At 42.4% G+C, this 24477-nt stretch overlaps 2 protein-coding genes across 3 annotated transcripts in view; both read left to right on the top strand.

The window, feature by feature from the left end:
• The window catches only part of myo15b (myosin XVB), a 47637-nt gene extending 35113 nt beyond the window's left edge, over positions 1 to 12524 (top strand). The window contains exons 42-63 of the mRNA XM_056430439.1: positions 138 to 250; positions 1129 to 1188; positions 1350 to 1425; positions 1915 to 2033; positions 2293 to 2408; positions 2979 to 3120; positions 3217 to 3328; positions 3417 to 3705; positions 3807 to 3870; positions 4746 to 4818; positions 4967 to 5043; positions 5147 to 5223; positions 6245 to 6375; positions 6485 to 6579; positions 7255 to 7332; positions 8319 to 8415; positions 9721 to 9869; positions 9958 to 10088; positions 10558 to 10691; positions 11236 to 11369; positions 11657 to 11797; positions 11902 to 12524. Coding sequence (XP_056286414.1) covers positions 138 to 250; positions 1129 to 1188; positions 1350 to 1425; positions 1915 to 2033; positions 2293 to 2408; positions 2979 to 3120; positions 3217 to 3328; positions 3417 to 3705; positions 3807 to 3870; positions 4746 to 4818; positions 4967 to 5043; positions 5147 to 5223; positions 6245 to 6375; positions 6485 to 6579; positions 7255 to 7332; positions 8319 to 8415; positions 9721 to 9869; positions 9958 to 10088; positions 10558 to 10691; positions 11236 to 11369; positions 11657 to 11797; positions 11902 to 11988 — 2495 coding nt within the window. The 3' untranslated portion in view covers positions 11989 to 12524. The remainder of the gene's footprint in view (positions 1 to 137; positions 251 to 1128; positions 1189 to 1349; positions 1426 to 1914; positions 2034 to 2292; positions 2409 to 2978; positions 3121 to 3216; positions 3329 to 3416; positions 3706 to 3806; positions 3871 to 4745; positions 4819 to 4966; positions 5044 to 5146; positions 5224 to 6244; positions 6376 to 6484; positions 6580 to 7254; positions 7333 to 8318; positions 8416 to 9720; positions 9870 to 9957; positions 10089 to 10557; positions 10692 to 11235; positions 11370 to 11656; positions 11798 to 11901) is intronic.
• Positions 12525 to 23252: 10728 nt separating this feature from the next.
• tmem94 (transmembrane protein 94) overlaps positions 23253 to 24477 on the top strand; it is a 34555-nt gene continuing 33330 nt past the window's right edge. For both annotated transcript variants that reach the window (XM_056429035.1, XM_056429034.1), the window contains exon 1: positions 23253 to 23328. The gene's annotated coding sequence lies outside the window, so the exon portion shown is untranslated. The remainder of the gene's footprint in view (positions 23329 to 24477) is intronic.

The following is a 24477-nucleotide window of genomic DNA, read 5'->3' as shown; positions in this document are numbered from 1 at the left end:
GTGTGTTCTCCAGACGTTATGAGGCCTGTCGTGTGAGGCGTGCTGTCCGTCAGTCGCTGCTGGTTATCATTCACTCCGATGTTATGCAATGTGAGGGAGTCGATGTCGGTCGGTGACCTCCGTCTGCTGTCCTGTAGCCACAGATGTGATGCCCGATGAGGAGGGCATTCGCTCCCAGCTCCACCGCTTCTCTGCCGGGGTTTACTTCTCTTACTCCAACATGCTGGGAAAGCTGTTCCTGCGAAAAGAGGTAAGACACTCACACACACACACACACACACACACACATACCATTTATCAGGGGTCCAGTGATTCAACCTCAGCTGCACTAATCAATGCTTTTCTATTGACAATGGACGGAATGACAATGTAAAACACAGGGGTTATACTCTGTCAAACACGGGGCCCGCGGGCCGAATCCGGCCCGCCACGTCATTCCATGTGGCCCCCGACGGCTTGAAAGACATACGATCACTTTTTCTCCAAATTTATGAAAAATGTCCCGTGTTTTTATTTTGAAAGTTTCAAATTAAACGGATTTATGTTATGTTATTAGAGACATGTTCTTATGTACAATATTTCTACATTTAAATAAACAATAATTAAATGCAAAGAGAGTTATTTAACGATATGTTGGGGAGTAGTTATATGTTTATATACTTCTGTTACAACCGGCCCTTTAAGAGGCGGCCATGATGCGGCCCACGGGGAAATTGAGTTAGACATCCCTGATGTAAAAGGTGTCCCTCGTAGTGAGGAACTCACGGAGAATTCCCACCAACTCTGCGGTTCCCGTCAGCTCTACGCACTTTTTACTGAGTAGCTTCAGATATTTTCCTCAGGAGTTGGTGGAGACCAGAACAAGAGCTAAAAAGAATAAAGAATCTCAGACTTACGTTCACCAAGTGGTCACAAGGACGACACGGGAGAAGTATGTGTGATTACGCAACACCTGGCAAGATACTCTCAACCTCTACCTCGCTCGTCCCCCATACAGCCGGTGTCTCCAGGACCTCATTGTTACTATGGAACAATACCCGCTTACAGATGTGCTCAGACGCCAGTGAGATCCATCGATAATGCCTCTCACTGCTCAGGGGATCTGTGAACCTTGTTGTTTGTGTGCAGGTGTTTTACCCCAAAGAGATGTTCAACCGGCCCTACATCCTCAATCTGCTGTGTGAACAGGTTAGCATGTTTACATATATGTACAGTACATATATGAATGTATATGTACATTGTACATATACATTCATATATACTGTATATACATATATACTGTATATCTGTATATACATATATATATATATATGTATATATATATATAGTCATTGTGTGATGTGTTTTAGATCATGAGGGACACCTACTCTGACAGCTGTGTGAGGATCAGCAGAGAGGAGAGGAGGAAGATGAAGGACCTGCTGGGTGAGTCGTGGCAAGGTTGTTGTCAATATAGAGAGATAGATAGATAGATAGATGGATGGATGGATGGATGGATAGATAGATAGATAGATAGATGGTTACATAGATATGCGTCTCCACTTCCTCTCGCTCTACAGAAGTGAAACCAAACTGTCTTTGAGGGTCGTGGTTAAACTCCTCCTCCTTCCCGAGCCTCCGGCTCCGCAGAGGGTGCTCCTTCACTCAGAGCAGCTGTCTATTATGACGTCATAGCAGCAGTTAGCTAAATAAAACCAAACATAGACTTGAACATACTTGATCTACACTGCAGCTAGCCCGGGGATCCAGATGTCGTGGCTTCACTTTTGGGCAGCTGTCATTTCGTCTGTCTTCATGCACATTCTCTGAGTACTTACTGAATATAAACTGCTTCATTTACATTGTGTTCCTCCATTAGTCTGTTGTCAATTAACACTTTTCTTTTTAAATGTATCCCCCATTTGAACTATATAGCTAATTTCAATGTGGGAATGACGATAAGCACCATCCAGAACGACAACATGAAGACGAGGATCGTCATGGCTGCTCGAGACAACTGGGAAAACTACTTCATCCGTCTGTTCCCTGTGAAGGTGATCACGACTTTATTCAATAATAAAGAAAATTACAATTATATTGAGTGAAATTTGAGTAGAATCTGGCCAGAGGTGATTTATTATAACGTCTAATAGCAGTAATCAGGAATGTTCTCCTGTATCAGGAATGTTCTCCTGTATGAGGAATGTTCATTTGAAGAGGTATACTGACTGTCTCGTTTCAAGCATTCATTGTTGCCGGACCACTAACCACTCGCACATATTGACCTCCATCTTCTCTTTGTGTCCGTTGAAGTCGGACCGAGGGGAGGCCCGGGTCCTGGGCGTGTCTCACCGGGGCCTTCGTCTTATGAAGGGGGTCAGAGCATCGGGCATCAACCCCGAACACCTGCGTCTGCTCACAAGCTTCAGGTGAGCGATGTCTTACGTCAAAGAGTCGGTTAGTTTTTATTCCCGCGTCAAACTAAATATTTGACCTGTCGGGGCTCCTCGCTAACCAGGCCCTCAGAGGGGCCTCGCACTGGTGTTGCAGCTTCAGACCCAGGAAATGTGTCTGTATAAATATGTTTCCTATTGAGCAACCACAATTAAAGAGAGAAGTAAAAGTAAAGAAAGTTGGTTTCGGTTTTAATCTTGCTTTTCTTGGAGCCTCTCTATATCTCCCTCTCTCACTCTTACTCTTACTCTCTCTCTCTCTCTCTCTCTCTCTCTGGCCTCTTATAGGGATGCTTTGTCTTATTTGAAGTGAGGAGTTCTTGGTGCTGAGACATTCACGAGCTCCGGCTTAAGGCAAATAACTGTAGTAACGGGACAGTCTAGCAGTAGATGATGTTGTCAACGTCAAATATGACGAAAGACTTTCAAAGCCTCATTTGAAAACCTCACGAGAAAAACAATTCGGTACAGCCCTACGCTCCGATGTCGTCGCTTACAGCTCGCGTGTCCTGCTCAGATCGTTAACACGGGTCTGCATGAATGTAGCTTTGCAGAGTTGCTGTCAGTTGACCTCCAGGGTGCGGACCGAGTAGAGCTGGAGCTGGTGAGGGAGACGCTGGTGATGCAGTCCTCCAGAGCTCCTCAGATCACTGCCATGATCCGCTTCTTCCTCCAGGAGCTGATCCGGGTACTCCTTTAGTCTTAAATCACCATCATTCATCATCATCTACCATGTTGATGCATCTTTTGGACCACGTGACACATCTTTCTCCCTGCCCTCTAGGACTCGGTCCATGTGGTTGCCCTGAAGAGTTTCGTAACAGATGACAAAAGTCTACTTAGCTTCAGCAAGGGCGACGTCATCAAACTGATGCCAATGGAAGGACTCCAGTCAGGTGAGATCCGAGGTTCAGATATGCCTCATCATTGTTGTATGCACTTTGAGGCCTCCTACATTTACATCTCTGTGTGTGTTCCCACCAGGCTGGCGTTTTGGCACCATGGGAGGGCGCTCTGGTCTTTTCGCGGATGACCTCACCCAGCCGTCCGCGGCCCCGGACTACCACTGTCTGCCCCTCGACCGAAGAGACGACAAGAGGAAGAGCACGGGTCCACCACCCAAGGGCCCGTCTCAGGGTCCTATCGGCAGACCCACTGGCAGCGTCGATTCAGAGCCGCTCGATAACGAAGAGATCCAGAGATCCGACCAGAGCTCAACCCACGAGCTGGAGATCCTCTCCAGCATGGCCGAGTTTGCCATGAAGTATTTCCGGTATGACGGAAGGCCGATGAGTAGTGTTGAGTAAGTTTGGATGGTTTGGGTTGGTGACGTGTCGGGGATAATTTGGTCCTTCTGTTATTTGTTCGTTTAAGAGTGGGGACTACGGGTCTGCCAGCAAGCGGAAGGAATTTTACAGAGGCGGTGCAACACACAGAAGTAAGTCTATACATCCCTCTCACATGATCTCTCATGGGTTGTAGTTACTCATAGTCGTTATTCTACATGGACACATCTGTGTCCATGCTCAACATGCCTTTATATAAGCTATCGGGTCTAAAATGCTGGAATCCAGGGGTGACACACTGATGTCATAGATATAGCTTCTAAGTAAGCAAGTGGGATCTACAGTATAACAGCGCTGCTATATTTATTAAGACAGCGCAACCCCCAGTGGACAAATTAGGCATAGCAGTGCATTTTATTGAGAAAAATAAATAAAAAGTAATGAATGATTAAGCTGAAAGCAGCTGCCCTCTGAGGCTGGAGACGGTGCCATGAGATTGAGGCAAAACAGTCGAAAAAATTAATAAATGACGGTTTTGTCGAGATTAGGCGTGGACGGACGGACTGCTGCACGCACGCACAACCGAACGCATGGCCACCTCACAGATGTCTGGCAGAGATAATGAGAAACAAGTTATATGCAAATGTCAAAGGTCAATGTTCAAAGTTCAAAGTTATCTTTATTGTCAATTTTCCAATCTTGAACAGATAGAAAAACAAAAATACGTTTGTCTCTTTCGTCCGACATAAAGTAAAATAATAGTAAGAAATTGATAAAGTATTAAATTAATTTGCATTCAGTCAACAGTTAACAACAACACATCAGAGGTCATTACTGACATCGCATTTGGCTTTTAGTGTATAAAATAAGGCTATGCTGCCTCAGTTGCCGAGATATTTAACATCATTAGTTAAGATCAGGGGGAACAGATGTGTCACCGGATGACTGAATTGTCTTGTTTGAATTAACGTGTCATGAGGTCACATAAATCCAACTCTCCTACCTGCATTGGCTTTCGTTCATCCAGCTTCCCATCCAGGAGTCTCTCATCCTCTACAACGGCCCTGAAATCAACGAGTTGTCGGTCCAGTGCTTCACGAGTGAGTCCGTCCACACGAGCCGTACCGATACCCACCCCCACCACCTTCACTCCGTCACTCGACAAATTTCCCCTTGGGGATTAATAAAGTACATATCTATCTATCTATCTATCTATCATCTCCTTCTCTCTTTCATTCATCCCTCCAGACCTGATGCAGTTCATGGGGGACATGCCGATGACGAAGAAGAACACCCAGACAGACTGCTTGAGCCACATTCTTCTGGTCTGTGCTCTTTGAAGCACCTTTTGAGACTCTCCGCGTGAGGTTGATGGACCTCAAATAGACTTCTGTGGGATTTAAAGAAGAGTCTGTCTCTTCTGCTCAGTTGGGGAAGGAGAAGGAGCTCCTGAGAGATGAGATCTACTGCCAGGTCATCAAGCAAACCACCAACAACCAAATTAAGTAAGTGTCACGACAATTTATATCATTCTCAATTCATACGTTTACTACGACACTTTGTTGCTGCATTGACATGGTGTTCTTTTTCTTTTATAACATAAGGAATGCGATGATGAAGTCAAGCCTGACACGTTAGAGAACGATCCCGGTTCCACACAGGGAGGCATACAGTGTATTCATTAGACACAGGGCTAGTGACCCCGTTCAAGGAAAAGGTCACTATGCTTGCTTGAAGACTTAGTTTGGACTTGGGCAATAAACAGATGCATTGTCCACTTTTTTAAATTTAGTTTTCAACAACATAACAATATGTATTTTCATACAGTCACTTTCTTTGTCAATGTTCCACTTGTATGTCTCAGTACACATGATACATGATATTCACTGTACAACACAAAAAGATCAACAAACATCAAATGGTGCTAAAAAAAAAGAAGATGAAGAAGGGAAATAAGGATAATAATGAATAGATTGCATAACACATTTTTTAAAATACAAATAATAGAAGAAAATAAAAAAAATTAAATAATAATTGTGCTAGATATGCTTTTCAGAGAGGATTGTGTATGCATTGTCAGTTTTTAACTTGAAAGTTTATTTATTTATTATTCCAACACAAACCAACAGACACCTATCAAAACCCCTTTGGCGGCAATACGCCCCCTAGTGGTGGGAGGACCAACAGAACAAAAACAAACAATGATACTCAAAGCCCAAGTATCGATTTCAGTATCAAGACTGAAAAAGTGAGATCGGTGCTTCTCTCGTTGTTACCAACCCGGTCTGAAATGTAAAGCCAATGCAGAAGAGTCTCAAACCTTCATTATCTCTCCTGACCACCAGGGGGCGACTCCTCTGGTGCTCTATGTCCACTTCTTGGACACAGTCTATGATTACTATAGGTATTAACAGGAAATCGTGGGAAAGGGTATGAGATGCAACAATGGTCCCACGGTCAGAGTGAAACAATGGATGCTGTACCTACAAAATGCTCACGTTGTATCTGTTTGTGTGGTCTTCACAGGTCCATCTGCACCCTGGGCTGGCGGCTGCTCAACCTGATGACCGGGTTCTTCCCGTGCTCTGGCACGCTGCACCCGCACGTCACGCGTCACCTCCGAGACATCTCTCAGGACTACGAGCACCCCTACCAAGGCACGCAGCATCGCCTACACGGCACAACACAAAACCATGCTTGTCTCCATGAGTCATTGCAATGTTACACAATAAGGTTATAAGGTCTCTCACACGTGTGTGTCCTCAGAGCTGGCGCATGTGTGTCAGGATAATCTCCAGCAGTCGCTCAGCTTTGGCGGCCGCCGTAACATCCCCTCCCACGTGGAGATGGAGGCCATTCTGGCAAGTACCCGACACTTATGGCGTACTTCATAATGTTACGTTACTTAATAACTGTTATATTACGTCATAACTGTTACGTTACTTCATAACTGTTACGTTACTTCATAACTGTTACTATACTTCATAACCATTACGTTACTTCATAACTTACGTTACTCCATAACTTACATTACTTCATAACTGTTACGTTACTCCATAACTGTTACATTACTTCATAACGGTTACGTTACTTCATAACTGTTCCGTTACTCCATAACTGTTCCGTTACTTCATAACTGTTACATTACTTCATAACTGTTCCGTTACTTCATAACTGTCATGTTACTTTATAACTGTTACATTACTCCATAACTGTTACATTAGTTCATAACTGTTACGTTACTCCATAACTGTTACACTACTTCATAACTGTTACATTACTTCATAAGTTACGTTACTTCATAACTGTTACATTAGTTCATAACTGTTACGTTACTTCATAATGTTACGTTACTTTATAACTGTTACATTACTTCATAACAGCTACGTTACTTCATAACAGTTACGTTACTTCATAACTGTTACACTACTTCATAACTGTTACATTACTTCATAATAGTTACATTACTTCATAACTGTTACGTTACTTCATAACTGTTTCATTAATAATTGATGGGCTATCTCTGCTGTCTGCAGGCAGGTAAAACCTCCAGGTATATTCCCATCCATCTTCCAGGAGGAGTGGAGTTCCCCATGAGGATACGCAGCTTCAGTGTAAGATGTTTCTTCTTTTCTTCTATCAGGCCATCTCAGGCTATATCTATAGGCTTTGTTTAATTCCATAAGTAATCCTTCATCGGATGATTATATTGTTTTATGGCTACTGGTATCATCATAGAGATGTTATTATATTGTTATTACATTGTTATTATATTGTTATTACATTGTTATTGCCTTGTTATTCCATTGTTTTGACATTGTGGAGCTACCAACATAGTAGTGGTGTTTTCCCCATGGGGTGAGTTTTCATCAATTTCCATTTGCCTAAGTTTGCCATAATCTTTTTCTATTTAAAGGAACCATATTAATATACCATATTTAAGTGCATCGAGCATTGATCGATTGCATTGTCGCACGCATTCAGACTTTTGCCAATTTTTTTGCCTGATATCCTTATTAAGGATTTAATTACAAATATAATGCTGGGAATTGATCAGAAATAGAATAGAATAACATCTGGGCACATCAACGTGTTGTATTCCTCTTCCCCTCGAGAGTCCTCTTTATGGCCCACTGGATCTGCATGTGTTAAGCGTGGTGGAATAACTTCCAGCCCCATAGACAACTTCTTTATTATAACTTTTCAGTCCACATTAATCAAACTCAGAGGTCTATACTTTCCTGTCACTGGGATCTTTATCTTATTTTAACAATGAGGAATATCAGAGCTTCTTGGTACTCCGCTGTCAGGATGGATCAAAGTTATCTAAATACTTCTAATATTCTGAGGGGAAACCATCTAACCCAGGGGATTTGGATTTTCTTCTTCACTGTTATGGGAATGTCCAATTTATTTTTCTCATCCATGGATATTTCTGAAAAGTAAATAAAATGCCCGGTTAGCTTGCTTTGTATTTGTCACCATTTCTTTTTGTTGTAATTGTTGGATAATACTTTTGCAGTCTGAATAGCTTTGTTTATAATTTTAACACTTCTATAGAAACATGATCGATATCTCTGTGGTTGTATTTTGTATCTAGATGGCAGCAGATGTGTTGACAGAGTTCTGTAACGAGATGGGCATCTTAAATCTCACAGAAATCAAAGAGTTCTCCATCCTTGCCAACCGACATCAAGGTAAATCCTAACTGATATCCAGTATGGAGAGCACATCTTTAGATGTGAAAACAGCTGTTTTCCTCCAAACTAGCAGTGTATAAGATGCTGTACATTTAGATTATCGGCCCAATTTACTCCCTAAGAAAGAAAAGAAAAACAACAAAAAAGAAGATATATATATATTAGGGCTGTCAGCGTTAACGCGTTAATCTATGCGATTAATTTGGCCGCGTTAATGCACTAAAATATTTTAACGCAATTAACGCAACTTTGTTTACTTCCGGTGTGCGTTGACCTTTTTGCACTCCTGAGTGTCACGCCGCGGCAGTACGGTTTGACACTGTTTCCGCTTTTAAAACAATTATTTCTCCGCGAAAATAAGGAGCAGAAATCAGTTTAAACTCGTGGATGAATCAGTCGGGTTTCCTCCTGCTCCTCCTTCCTCCCGTCTGCTCCTCCGATCCACAGAGAGACAGAGGGGCGACGTGTCGGGTGACGCGGCGCGGAAAGAACTCGTCACACGAAACCTTCACCGTGATTTGTCAATCCGTTTGTCTGTCAACATTTTGCGAAAAAAACAACCAATGAACACTCAGTAAATCACAAAGGACCTCCCACCTCACAGGTAAGGCTCATTAGCAACCTGTCAGTCAGAGAACCAGAGAACACGGCACAAGGACAACTGAGCCTCATTGTAGAGAGCTGAGATTGTTCTGTAATGTTTGATGTAGAACACGTGGGTATGTGTCACATGCAAACGCCTTTAAAAGGTGAATTTACATTTTTTTGTAAAATGTATAAAATGAGCCCAGCCTCCAGAGGGTGAACAGGACATATGTGAATGTCAGTCAGTTACCAAGGCCACTGGTTCTGCTGTTCAGTGTTAAAGATGACAGGACCAATGGGGTCTCAATATACTTCTTTTTTTTTACTAATCTGGATGTTTCACTGAAGAAACAATTTATCATCCACAATATTAAATACCTCGCTGGCACTTTATATGTAGGAGCCTCTTTGAAAACACAGCTCTGTGTGAAGTTTTGTCTTTAAAAAGAAAAAAAAACTTTTAATCGCGATTAATGAATTTCAAAATGTGCGATTAATTAGTTACTTTTTTTTAATCGATTGACAGCCCTAATATATATATATACATATATATATATTATTGAAATATCATAGAGGATATGATCACAAACACCATAATATAAAGGGTTACATGCTTATTTGTTCTGCTAGAATGAACCCCAGCACTGTAAATATGACGACACATTATCTGAGAGTCAATCAGTCTCCGATTAACAGACCTCGATCCTCCTCCGTCAGATGAGATGGTGCGTCCCCTCCACGGCGAGGACTATCTGTTTGACTTCCTTCTGGACGACGGCTCCATCTCCTTCTCCCTCAGACGCCTGATGTGGAGGGTCCCTCTGACCTACAACGGCGACCTCTACGTGGAGTTCCACTACCAGCAGGTGACAGTCAGGAGTAGTAGTGGCGATGGGAGTAACATGGTCAGGGTTCAGGATCCATCTCATTGTGGTCGATGCTGTGCTCGTGTAGCTGCTGGCCGACTACCTCGGTGGGCGGCTGACGCTGGCTCCTGCTGCCGCCGGCCCCTCATTGGTCCAGCAGATAGCGGAGCTGTCGGCCCTGCAGCACCTGGCCAAGGGTCAGGGGGATCAGCTCTCACTGTGAGTCACTCGCACACGAGTCACCATGATACGACACTGAAAATACAACTGAAATAGGCAAGCTCCTTCTTGGCTGCCTCCAACTCCTAAAACAACCAAATGGTAGACAGCGTCTGCTATAATTCTTTACCTAAAATATAATAATGACATCACTCACAATAAAAGATTTCTTCCACCAAGGCGGCAACCTCCGGTTCTGCAGAGTGAAGCCGATGTGGAAGTGTTTTAAAACCTGCATTCTTTCTACTGACCACCAGGGGCCGACTCCTCTGGTTGTATATAAGTCTCTGCTTCATGTGTTAAAGCTGCATTCTCCCTCCTCACAATTAATTGCACACAATAATATCCTTCGTGTGTAAAGGCCTGCAGAAAATGGCCTTGGAGCTGAAGGACCGGGTTAGCAACGCCTCTAAAACTCACTGACTACCAAGTCCTCTCAGTGATGTGTAGTACCTCCTGTGTCCACCAGGCCTCAGCTGAAGGAGTACCTGCCTCCACAGGCTGGCCTCAGCAGCTCATTGGAGGAGCTGCTCTCCATCTGTCTGGACCGGACCAATGAGATGACCTCCCTCAGTCCTCAAGACGCCAAAATACAACTCATTGGTGGGTTCCTTCTCTTCTCTCTTTTGCCTTCTTCTCACCTTCTTCTTCTCCTCCTCCTTCCTTTTCTTTTTTCTCTCTTCTTCTTCTTCCCCACCTCTCATCTTACCTTCTTCTGCTCCTCATCCTCTAACTCTAACCCTAAAAAATTTTTGTTCTCATTTCTTCTTTATATTTTCTTCTACTTCTTCTTCTTCTTCCCTCCTCTTCCTCTTCTTCCTCCTCCTCCTCTTCTTATTTTATCTTACTCTTCTCCTCTTTTCTCCTCTTCCCTTCTTCTCCTCCTCATTTTTTCTTCTTCTTCCCTTCTTCTCTTCCTTCTCCTTCTCCTCTTCTTTTTTGTCTTCTTCTTCTCTCCTTTCTTGTCTTCTTCCCTTCTCGCCCTCTACCTCCTCCTCTTCTTCTCCTCCTTCTTATTTTTCTATTCTTCTTCTACTCCTCCTTCTTCTTCTTACTTTCCTTCTTACTCTATTCTTCTTCTTCCCTTCTCCTCCTCCTCCTCCTCTTCCTCCTCTCCTGATGATACCTGCATGTGTCTGTCCCTCAGAGGTTCTGAGCACCACTCCTCTGTTTGGCTCCAACACTTTCTTGGCCCAGAAGGTCAGTCATCGTGGCTGTCCCTCCCCGTGCACGGTCAGCATCGGCCAGGAGGGGGTGCTGTTCCTCCACCCCAAAACACAGGTACCGAAACGCTCCCCTACCGATCACCTGGATGAATATGAAAGATGTCGCACAGGGGTCAAGGTCACTCTGGTGTGACCCAGTTCACCTTTGGACAGTCAGCCTTGGTGTTGGGCTGTTGCTCCTATCTCAGATGAACTCTTTTAGTTCCTGTTGTGCTTAACAAAAAAATATTTTCGTGTTGCCAAGTGGAGCTAAAGTACGGCACCGACGGCCAACCACGCCGCCGCTAGCTCAACGCCAGCAGCGGCCATCATGGATTCTTGTTTCTGTCCTTCTCTCTTCAGGAGCGAGTGTTTCTGATCCCTCTGGTAGATGTGCAGTCCATGCGCACCGCCCGCCCCAAGAAACAAGGCAAAGTCCCATCTGTGGACATCAGCTTCAGCATCGTGGGCCGAACCAAAACCGTCACCGTTCATCTCAGACAGGTAGCGACTCTATTTCGTGCATTTTGGGGCTTTAGAGTAACTGAAGGCGCCGTCAGATATGATCTATTGGTCATCAAACTAAATACTCTCGATGTGTCTTGCAGGCTAAGGCACTGTGCCACACCCTCGCTCTGGTCATGGAAGAGGTGATCCGACCATCAGTCACCAGCTCCATTTCACATCGCCAGTAGACACACACACACACACACACACACACACACAGTATTGAGAGTTGTTGTTAATCAAGGACTTTTTGTGTTTAACCGTTTCTGTTAATTTATCTTTCTTTCTTCTTTCTGTGTAACTTAATGTACATTGTTTGTCGTTTATGAAATGGACTGGAATAGAAACTATTCATGAAGGAAGTGACACGTGCAGAAGGAAATTAGAGTAATTCACAGATTATTGCATCAATTGCATTTTTTTTGCAAGGTCGAAATCCTGAGATGTAATTGTTGAAACACAATTTAATTAACTTTATTTTGTATAGCTCAACATCACAAATGACCATTTATCCTCAGAGGGCTTTACAATCTGTACACGTATGACATCCCTGACCTTTGACCTCACATCGGATCAGGAACAACTCCCACCAAAAAAAAATTTAAAAGTGAAGAACCTTCAGGAGAGCGACAGGATAGACAGAACGTTGGTTAAGCATCACTGGGAGTTAATGTTGTGCTGATGTCAGACAAGTGGGTCATTAAAGAAATGTGTTGACGCATTCGATATCATGTGTTTACTTCTTTTTTCATGAAAGAACTTTTCTTCCATGGAGGCTTTCACAAGCAAAACACTATTATGGTGTGAAGTGGATCATGAGCTTCATTGACCGTCAACAATGGTCCTGGTTCGTGAGGTCCCGTGTGGGTCTGGGTTCGGTCCTGTGAAGGAGTTACCTGTCAGTGTGTACAACTTCTGTAGTCATGGTTACCAGTTACAAGTTAACATGAGCGGGAGGGTCTTCTACGTCTCATGTCGGCTTGACGTCTGGGCCGAAGTGACCAGAGTGAATACGCTGTGGAGAAAGTGCACAAATACAGAGATGATTAAAAAAAAGAAAAGAATAATATTTGGAATAGAAAACGTGCAGTTATTTGCAACAATACGGGTAGAAATATGTCAAAAATTCCATCATGTAACCATTCTAATGTGAAGAAATAAGGTTTGTCCTGGACCACGTTGAGAGAAAGACTTCAGTCACTGAGAAGTAACACAAAGTCCAGTCCTATAAATCTGTCCCTGATTGAGTTCCCTTTCTTTTATAAAAAGTGTATTATCTGTGCAGTCAGAACACAAATGAATCTATCATGATGAATCCATAACGTGGATGTTGCATTATGTAACTTGAGTCGTTCATCAGATCCCCCACACACCCATGAGGAACGCTCATCTTTGGAGAGTTGGACAGCAGGACCGGCCTCGGGGGGGACGCGGGGACGGGTATCGATCGATACGATGGAGTAAAGTTACATTGTGGCGGTAGCAGGGCCACCGGACCCTCAGTTCTGACTGCAGGGAGGACGCAGAACTGAAGGAGAGAGGGAGAGAGAGAGAGAAAGTGTGTCTGTGTGTTTGTGTAAGTGTGTGTGCTTGCATGGCGGCAAGGCTCTCACAATTAAGTGTACGACTACTAGACTAAGCTATTATTTATTAATGGTTCACGACTTATATTCTCGTTTGGCTTTCTCCGAAGGCGGTCGCATTTTTCTCTCCCTCTCCTCCCCCTGACCTCCCCTGCTTGGCTCCTATCGTCATGTATTGTCTTGTCCTATACTCGAGAGACTCTCTCCGCATCGCTCTTCGAACTAAAAACCATGGATTTGATCAACTGGACTCTCAACGCTATTAACACCATCTTCTCGACGAGAAGCTCGGGTTCGGGGAACCTGCCCGTCCTGCCGGGACGTTGGCAGCTGGTTACACGATGGACGCGTGGGAGCGTTGGCGTGTTGTGTTCCGAGCGGCCCTTACCGTGGAGGACGTTGAAGACATCTACCTATTCGGAACTATGATAACAGGATTTCTGCTGTTTGGATTTGGCGCTGACTACGCATTCACTACCCTCACCCCCCATCCCACGCCTTCGCCTGTTTCCTGTTGCAAGTCATGTTTAAATGTATGTGCTTATGTGCTGAGGTGTGTGTTCCTGCTCCCACACTGTACTCCTATAGGAGCGCAGTCTGCGGGTTGTTTTTCTCTCCTCTCTCTCCTCATGTTGTGCTGTAATCTTTCATCCTTTACGTCTCTTCCGGGAGTGAACGCTGGCGCGTTTAGCTGCCGCTGCTCTCCGGTTGTCTTAAAGTAACATGATGCAACAATTGTACCTTAAAATAACAGCTTGAAAAAAATTGTGCCGCTACAATGACTTTTAATATGACGATTTGCGCCTCCGCTATTGCCATCGGGGGTCTGTGGGGAAATAACTCCGCTATGTAGGATTCTGGGGCCGCCCGATCCGGGGCGGATGTACTTCTACCTGCTTTCTGGCAGTGATTACGTAATGTCATATAGTGCCACTCGACGCTCGCAGCTACAGTATAAGGGCGACGCAAGCGAAGTCTCTTGTAATGAATTACACGTTCCAATGTAAATTATGAATATGTAGCTTTTTGGTGTTGTCAACAATATTGTATTCGATCACACGTACTCCACATTCAAACATTTAGAAAACAACGTATATAGGCTGAAAACGCAATCGGTATTTCATCAAAACTAAATGTTGTCATTCTTTTGGTTATGTTAGCATTCATCTCCGATATTACAATGAATAAAACTATGCAGTCATATTTATGTAAAATCTTTGAATATTCTTACCTTATCGGTTGACATCATTTCTTGGTTTCTGACTTCGTCTGGTCATCAATACAAGTGTATGCGAGGTTGCATCTATCGTAACTGGGTATTTACGACACTGACGTAAACGTTAAATACCTCCAAAACTGAAGGGGTCGCTAAAAGCGAAAAACTCCATTATGGGGTTTTAACTGTAACTGTTTTTAATGTGTTGTACGGCGACCTTGAGTGCCTTGAAAGGCGCCTTATAAAATAAATATATTATTATTATTATTATTATATTTCCATGTTTTAATAATGTAAGTACGGCAATTTATATTTATTTATTTAGTATAACTCAAAATCACAAATCACTACATATACATATCAATTATTATTATTACTATTATTATTTTTATTAGAATTATTAGAATAATAGCGGTGTGTGTCAGCAGGGCGATGTGTGATTCTTTTTACTATTAAAGCAGTTAATAGGTCCACATTTTAAATAAATGTTAATAAAGGACCACAGAAATGTTAATAACGTGAAAAAAATAAACAAAAACAAAAATATTAGATCAGAATGGTATATGTGTGTGTGGGGGGGCATACACATTTATTACATTTCTGATAATGACAGAAGTGTATGGAGGACTCAAAATGACTTAAGTATAAATAAATAAATAAATGCTTAAATAAATGTATAAATAAATAAATGCTTAAATAAATGTATAAATGAATAAATAAATGTATAAATAAATGCTTAAATAAATGTATAAATAAATAAATAAATACAGGAATGAATCAATATAAGTTATAAATCAACAGGACATCATTAAATAAATATATTTCTACATTTCTGTATTTCTTCATTTATTTATTTCTCTATTTATGTGTCCACACGTATTTCTTCATTTATTTATGTGTGACATTTATGTGTCCGTATATTAAAATGAGCTGGGGCGGTCCGAACCTCATTGTTGAACAGGATTGGTCAAATCAGGGAGCAAGACAGAAGTAATCGATCCCTAGCACATGGACCTGTAGACGAACAGCATGTATTATGCATTCTTGTCTGTATATTCTAAATACTACTGTTGTTGAGTCACGGAATGTAATTAGGGTCCTCTCGGACAGACCCTATTGAAATTGTTAGGGGTATTATTATTCTTCTGGATTTTTATTTTTGAACATTGGGGGCATATTGGGGGTATGTATCATATCCCAAAACTCACCAAATTTTGCAAGCTTGTCAGGCTTGGTGAAAATAGACGGATGACACCGACCTCGAAATTCGGCTTTCAAAAATTGCTCTCTAGCGCCACCTGGAAGTTTGACTGGCGACGCCCCTCACCCAGTATGTTCAAATGACTAGTGTTCTTTTCCCCAAGTCCACTTGGACCTACTCTACAAAAAAGCCTCTCAGGACCCTAAGCTCCGCCTACTTAAATTTTCCACCATATTTTATTTTGTGAAAAACACATCAGAGGCGTTTGCTCCGACATGCGGGGTCCAATTCATACCAAACCCATTGGAGATAATGATTATGGAAGCTATATCATCTAAGATCTATCATCTTTTTTCTAATATATTATTGTGGTAAGTATCTATGGCCCAACGAACATTTTAGGGGCGTGTCCTATTTTGTAATGCTCATAACTTCAACACTAACAGACTTTCAGGATATGTGCAGAATGGAGCCTGAAACATTCACCGCAAATTTCGTGCAATTTGAACCGTAGGGGGCGCTACAATAATTCACCAAAGTTGGCCGTTTTGGGCGTTTTTTGGGCGTTTTTTGCTTGATTTGGCCATTTTCCACTTTTACACCTCGGAGGATTTCTCCCACAAAACGCCAACAGAATCGGCTCAAAATAAGTTTTATAGAATCTCAAGACTTGAACAATGAACACTGTGAAAAAAACGAACTATTCGTCGGTAGGAAATTGACGTTTTTTTACTGCCAATAATTGTGTACTTTCTGTGATTTCTTTATGTTAAAAACTATTGCTTAAACTCATCCAATACTTCCCCAAAAAATCAAGTGTGATGCCAGTCAAGGCCTGAACACATTCACACGAAGAAACAAGCACATTTCTTCGAGGAACACCTATTGATCACCTATTGAGAAGTAAAATAACCATAATTTATTCACTTTCACGATAATCTTAATTCAATTCAATTCAGTTTATTTGTATAGCCCAATTTCACAAATTACAAATTTGTCTCAGATTGCTTTACAATCTGTACACATAGACATCCCTGCCCCAAAACCTCACATCGGACCAGGAAAAACTCCCAAATAACCCTTCAGGGGGAAAAAAAGGGAAGAAACCTTCAGGAGAGCAACAGAGGAGGATCCCTCTCCAGGATGGACAGGTGCAATAGATGTAATGTGTACAGAAGGACAGATTTAGAGTTAAAATACATTCAATGAATATGACAGAGTGTATGAATAGTTCATAGTAGGCATATTCCACGATGGAGACCTCCACGATCCATCAGGCAGATGGTGGTGGGGAGGAGGAGTGGGCGGAGTCTCAACAGGACAGTGGCGTAGTCAGGAGCAGGAATTCCACGACCCAGACCTCGATGATCCATCAGGCAGATAGGATCTATGTCGTCTCATAGGGTCCGATGACCCCATGAGACGTGAAGTCAAAAGGACTCCGGGGAGAAAGCAGAATTAGTAACGTGTGATTGAGAGATGAAAATTCATCCTTAAGGAGAGAAAAAAGAGGAGATAGGTACTCAGTGCATCCTAAAACGTCCCCCGGCAGCTATAAGCCTATAGCAGCATATCAAGGGGCTGGACCAGGGCAACCTGATTCAGCCCTAACTATAAGCTCTGTCAAAGAGGAAAGTCTTAAGTCGACTCTTAAATGAGGTGACTGTGTCTGCCTCCCGGACTGAAGGTGGAAGCTGGTTCCATAGAAGAGGAGCTTGATAACTAAAGGCTCTAGCTCCCATTCTACTTTTTAAGACTCTAGGAACTACAAGTAGTCCCTCATTTAGTGAGCGTAGCTCTCTAGTGGGGCAATATGGTACTACAAGCTCCTTAAGATATGATGGTGCATCACCAATCAAGACTTTGTAGGTTAAGAGAAGAATTTTAAAAGTGATTCTTGATTTTACTGGGAGCCAGTGCAGAGCAGCTAGTGCAGGAGTGATGTGATCTCTTTTCTTAGTTTGAGTGAGAACACGAGCTGCAGCATTCTGGATCAACTGGAGGGACCTAAGAGACTTATTAGAGCAGCCTGATAATAAGGAGTTGCAGTAATCCAGTCTCAAGTAACGCGTGAAGCAATTTTTCTGCATCTTTTTGAGACAAGATGTGCCTGATTTTTGAAATATTACGTAGATGAAAGAATGCGGTCCTTGAGATTTGCTTTACGTGGGAGTTAAAGGACAAGTCCCGATCAAAGATAACGCCAAGATTCTTTACAGTGGTGTTGGATGCCAGGGCAATGCCGTCTACAGAAACCACATCACCAGATAATTGATCTCTGAGGCGCTCAGGGCCGATTAAAATTACTTCGGTTTTGTCTGAGTTTAACATCAAGAAGTTGCAGGTCATCCATGTTTTTATGTCTTTAAGACATGCTTGAATTTTACAGAGTTGGTTGCTCTCCTCTGGTTTTATCGATAGATATAGTTGAGTATCATCTGCATAACAATGAAAGTTTATGGAATGTTTCCTGATAATATTGCCCAAAGGAAGCATGTATAAGGTAAATAAAATTGGTCCAAGCACAGAACTTACCCCCTACAGCTGATGCAATTACATCTAATCAGTGGTACAGAGCAATAGGTGCTTGCCTAGTGACACAGAGACCTGTTTTTGATTCCAGGCTAAGGCAAAAATAATGTTATCAGGGTTTTTTCTACACTTCACTTAGAGACATATGATGCATGGATATGTTCACAGACTCAAAGCGCCACCTAGTGGCTCAACTGGACTTCCTTCAGTCCGCCCCAAATTTTTCTGCCCAAAATAATGTGAGCGCCTACGGCTGGCCAAAATCCAGCTGGCTCATAGCTCACCATGATAAGTGTTGGTCAGGACACCTGGAGATGTGTGTTCGATTCCAAGACAAGACAGCTTTTTTTCATCACTTTTTTTTTTTACATTGAATTTACATGACGTGGTCTATACTTCACGTAGGGACACGTGACGCATGAATATGTTCACGTAGTTAAAGCGCCACCTAGTGGCTGAACTGGACTTTGTCGAATCCGCCCCAAACTTGTCGCGCTCGTTACAAGTCGCGGCCCGAGTCGAGTTCGACCGGTGCGCCCGGGTCCTCGGCCGAGCGGGCCGGCGTCCCGCCGGCTCCCCTGACCGGCACGGGTGAGCGAGGACCCGTTCGACGCTGCTTGCAGCTTTAATTTAAGGATGTTTTCAGTCGAGAAGTTGGTAGTTTAAGCATCAAATCTGTGGTCGGTTTATCGAGATTCAGCCTAATAAGGATATGCGACGGAGATTTGAGGTACTGCTCGCGGGACCACTGACAGGCATGAGAATCCCTCACCTTTCGGCGAAATTCGCCGTTTTGAAACCAAAATAGGTGACTTACGTGAATCGTGTAGATCCGAAGAGTTTTTGTTTTGGGGTAGGGGGTCAATTACGGCCCGGCGTTTATGAGATTGGAGTGGGACACGGAGAAAATGTGGAGTGGTGCTCTTCGCAATAAAACATCTTTGATGGGACGTGTCGCGTCTCGGCCAATCAGCGTCAAGATGTCTTCAGCGTATGGTGGTTTAGGTTAGCTTGAATGTTGGTCCGCTACATCTGCTGTTGTCACGCTGCACGGTGTAGCGATGCTAACAAAGTACCCGTACGTTAAACACGATGTGATTTAGCATATTTTTAGTATCGATACTTCATTAAAAGAGCGCAGGATCAGAGTGCACGCGCTGCTCCGTTTTCGAGCTGTCTGCGCACACTGCGCAGCGAGGGACGTTAAGTGGCGGAATTTTCGGCTTTAAAAAAAAAAAAAAAAAAGATGCCAGAAGTGAAATGTTTAAGTTCAGTCTGTAAAGTTCTGTAACTCTACAGCTGCTCATCCTGATGAACTCTGTATCATCTGGTCAGATACAGACTAACGGCCTCATAGTGATAATCAATGCTATGATGGAACCATGTAGTTTCATTCATATTTTATAGGCTAATACTAATATTACTGCCATTTAAGTGTTGAAAAAGTTGGTAAAAAGTGAACCATACAGATATTTTATTTATTACTATTATAGATAAATATACCAGTATCGTATTTATGGTATACTGTTTTATGGTATTGTATCATGATATTTATGGCAGGTATGGCATAGATTAGAACATAGTGTCAAACTCATGGCCCGCGGGCCAAATGTGGCCCGCCACGTCATTTTATGTGGCCCGCGACGGCATTCTTGTGTCCTTAAGATTGACTTGTTGGTTCATAATTGACTGTAAAAGGGAATATTACGAGTATATTAATAGTTGTGTTGTGCATACTGTGATATTCTGAACTCAGGTTCAAACTGCACCATCTTTTCGTTAAATACATTTGAGAAGTTAAAAATGTCCCTCGATTTAGGTCTCAGCTTGTCATGCAGGGGTGATAGTGCATCCCAAAGCCAGACCAGGAGAGAACCACTGCCCAGACCAGTGGAGAACCACTACCCAGACCAGTGGAGAACCACCTGTCTCAACTGTGACAAAGCTTTTAACAATGTTAATGTAATAATGTTTGTTTGATCTTTGATAAAGTAATGTGGGTTAAAATAAATATAATGAAATTAAATAGATGTATTTTATAATATTAAATACATTTGCATATATAGTTATACATTTATATAAGTAAACCTAAATAAACAATAAACAAATGCAAAGACAGTTATTTAACAATATGTTCTGGAGAAGTTAGAATTATACCGTGTTGGTGACAACCGGCCCTTTGAGGGCAGCCATGAGGCGGATGTGGCCCTCGGTGAAAATGAGTTTGACACCCCTGGTATAGAAGATCGTGACAACCAGGTAGAGGCAGGACAGACTCGAGGAACAGACTCAAGGAACAGACTCGAGGCTCAGCAGAGCACAAGACTTGAAGACTTGTTCACGCTAAAAAAAAAAGGAAGTTGGTTCATAAATGACCATATTATACACAATATTACTATTATTATAGGGCCCACTGACTTGGTGTCAGAATGGAGGAACTATAGATTATCATACAACGTCCGACATCGATGTTCGTGGAAGTCACCCCCCCCCCCCCCCCCCCGCGCGCGCGCCTATCCATCTCACCTTTTTCACCCCTGACCCGTTTTCATGCCTGACTGAGCTCCGGGCGGTCAGCGCGCTGTGTGGCCGCCGAGAGCAGCCTGATCTCGGCAGGACTTTTTGAAATGCTCTGCTGGCTCTGACGTCTCCGTAGCGGCTAAACATGAGATATAATTAGGTTTTGGAGGATCTAAAGAGCACAACGAGTTTATTATTTATTAAAAGATAACGTTACGTCAATTTGACTGAGATTCATAACTTCATATTGTAGCGACCCTGGGTCAGGATGGAAAGCTACGAGACGTTTTATAGTTATTACCGTTTATTCGGGAACAAGTACCAGGCTACTGTGGGCGGAGTATACGCCAAACGACAGTGAACACCGCAACACATTCTACTCCACTGTAAAGTATTTTACAGTGAATAATTGGAGTAAATTCATGAACAAGAACAGTTGATGTGGTGACGTCACACGACCAGAAAGACTGTCCTGCGTCCTCGAGAGTCTGGACTACCAAGACCAGACTCCCGAGACCAGACTCCAAAAGAACACGAGTCTGTACTCAGTGTACTTGGAATTGATAAACGGCTGAAGTCAAAAAGCTGTCTAGGCTAACTTCTGCTAACGGTGAGCTGAGCGAGCAAACTTCAGCATCATGTGCCAGGCAGAAATAGTAGAGCACAACACACCAGGTGCATCACACTCCTGTGACCAATCATGCTTTAGACAGAGGTTCGGACCGCCCAGCTCATTTGAATATACGGACACGTAAATGTCACACATAAATAAATGAAGAAATACGTGTGGACACATAAATAGAGAAATAAATAAATGAAGAAATACAGAAATGTAGAAATATATTTATTTAATGATGTCCTGTTGATTTATAACTTACATGTATTCATTCCTGTATTTATTTATTTATTTCTACATTTATTTCTACATTTATTTATTTATACATTTATTTAAGCATTTATTTATTTATTTATACATTTATTTAAGCATTTATTTATTTATTCCCATATTTATTCATGCATTTATTTATTTATACTTAAGTCATTTTGAGTCCTCCATAGAAGTGGAGGCGAGACAGTTTGATGGTTAAACGTTGTTATTACCGTATATTCAGCTCTACGCTGATGATGTTGACTTTGCAACGAGTTGCATGTCACGGATACTTGCACATTCACACCTTCTTCTGCCTTCCTCTAGTTTGCTGAGGACGTCTCTCACACAATTTAACTTGCTGTTAAAGAGCAGACAGTGAATCCGGTTAGAAACTGAACTGCCTACCACAGCTCTTAACTTCCTGTAAATGTATCCAGTATTAACACATGTAAGCCGTGGTGGAGGGAGTATTCAGACTTCAGTTGAATAAAATAAAAAGTACTTTAAAAAGTATCATAAAAAAACATGTTTTGTTCTCCAAATTATTTTAATACATCCACTCAGGTTTCCTTGCATTGTTTCATTCAGTCGAAAAGGGACATTAGGATGAAACGTTGCTCTATGTAGTATGCTGTAAAAGGTTAATAACTCTGAAACGTTGCAACATGTAGTACGTTGTAAAAGGTTAAAAACTCTGAAATATTGCAACATGTTGCACGTTGTAAAAGGTTAATAACTCTGAAACATTGCAACATGCTGTACGTTGTAAAAGGTTAATAACTCTGAAATATTGCAACATGTTGCACGTTGTAAAAGGTTAATAACTCTGAAACGTTGCAACATGTAGTACGTTGTAAAAGGTTAATAACTCTGAAACGTTGCAACATGTAGTACGTTGTAAAAGGTTAATAACTCTGAAACATTGTAACATGCTGTACGTTGTAAAAGGTTAATAACTCTGAAATATTGCAACATGTTGAACGTTGTAAAAGGTTAATAACTCTGAAACGTTGCAACATGTAGTACGTTGTAAAAGGTTAAAAACTCTGAAATGTTTCAACATGTTGTACGTTGTAAAGTGTTAATAACTCCCCGAAACATTGCAACCTAAATATGAAAAGGCTGATGAGTAGACGGGCCTAAAAAACGTAGCGCTTACTTCCTGGTGTCTAACATGGAACCCATAAACCTTTGTAATAAACTTTTGTTATAGTTACAGTGATTACATATATATATATATATATATATATTTGCACAACTTCATTCAGTTATTGTTGTCATCAATATATCAACTCAATATTCTGAATTACTTCGAGCGGCACAATATCAGAAGCTGCTCCTCAGTAAAGATCTGAGGTTTCCTATTTCAAAATAGAACTGTAAACAATCTCCGGCCGTGTAGCCCCGCCCACTCTAGTTTTAACCAATCAGAAGGACAGAGAACCCCAGCACTGTCCAATGACGACACGGTATCGCCTGCTCACGGCGGAACGTTCCCCAACATGGCTGCTGCTGCTGTACAGTAAAGGCTCAGAAGTGCACTCGTATTTGATAGAAAGACATATTTCAAAAACAATAAATCAATAAAGACCCGCAAACTACGAGGTGAGTGCGCAGACTAGGACTCTACACCGACGGGCTGTGTTGTTTTGGTGAATATTGCAACAGCGTGTGTGCAGTGAGGGCGAAGCCTCACGTGTTAGCATATCGACAACAGGGACGTCGGATGTATGGAGCTAACATAAACTCCTTCACGATCATTTGATTTTGCACCGCTACCTTCCTTTCGACATAAACATGGCTCCCAACGTAACGTTTAGGATAAAGCAATACCGTTAAAGACGTGCTGCCCGGTGTAATGTTACACCGGGGGCAGCGCGAGCTGTCATTTTAGACCTCTGATGTCCTCTGAGGCAAATTCGTAATTAGTGATATTGGGCTAGTTATATAAAATAAACTCAATTTAACTTAATCGAATGTAACCGCACATGTTTTCGCTTCTCTCGTCACGAACCTCGGTCTTTCTCAAAGAAAAAACCCGCAACTTTATAGTGGTGTGAGCAATTTGACATACAAAAAAAGGCATATATGAGAATAGCCGTTACGAATGTAAACGTTTGTACCACCTATCTGACGTCAGCTAAGTTAATTTATCTTTTATAAGTATTTTTAAAAAAAATCATTTAAAATGATTAAATCATTTATTTCATTCTCCAATAGGGAAAACCAGTCAGATCGTTGAGGATTAGCTCGCTACCTTTTTACTTTAGCTAGTTGGTAGTGTATTTGTATCGCTCACGCGCGCGCCAGCTGGTGAGACAAGGGTCCTGGGTGTCTGTGCACGCACGTGGGTCTTCCTGGGACCCTGCGGTAGGTCTGCTCTAAGGTGGTTAATCTTCCTCGACCAGTAATGGTCAGTGCACCCTCTCCCACCTGTCTGGCTGCCCCCCCCCCCTCCTGTTTTGGCTGAGTGTTGCCAACTCTTTGGCCAATGGAGACCGCTGACTCTGGAGATCCTGCAGGTTTAGTTGTTTTGTTTTCCAGGGGACAAAGTGAGTGTCCAGCCCCCTGGGGTCAGTAGATCCAGGGGGCCTTGGTCTGCCTTTCTATAGATCTATTATGCCAACATGGACCTACAGCGTGACCGCGCTGGAGCAAGCTAAGCAACTTGAACCTCGATGGTGTTCAACACACCGATGTCGACCATTTGCAATCTTGCGCAATGTGCGTATAATTCCAGTTCGACCTGCTTTA

Source organism: Pseudoliparis swirei, chromosome 13 (genome assembly GCF_029220125.1).
Source record: "Pseudoliparis swirei isolate HS2019 ecotype Mariana Trench chromosome 13, NWPU_hadal_v1, whole genome shotgun sequence".
In the NCBI taxonomy this organism is placed as follows: domain Eukaryota; kingdom Metazoa; phylum Chordata; class Actinopteri; order Perciformes; family Liparidae; genus Pseudoliparis; species Pseudoliparis swirei.
Note: the sequence above shows the minus strand (reverse complement) of the source record. Positions and strands in the feature narration are given on the sequence as shown.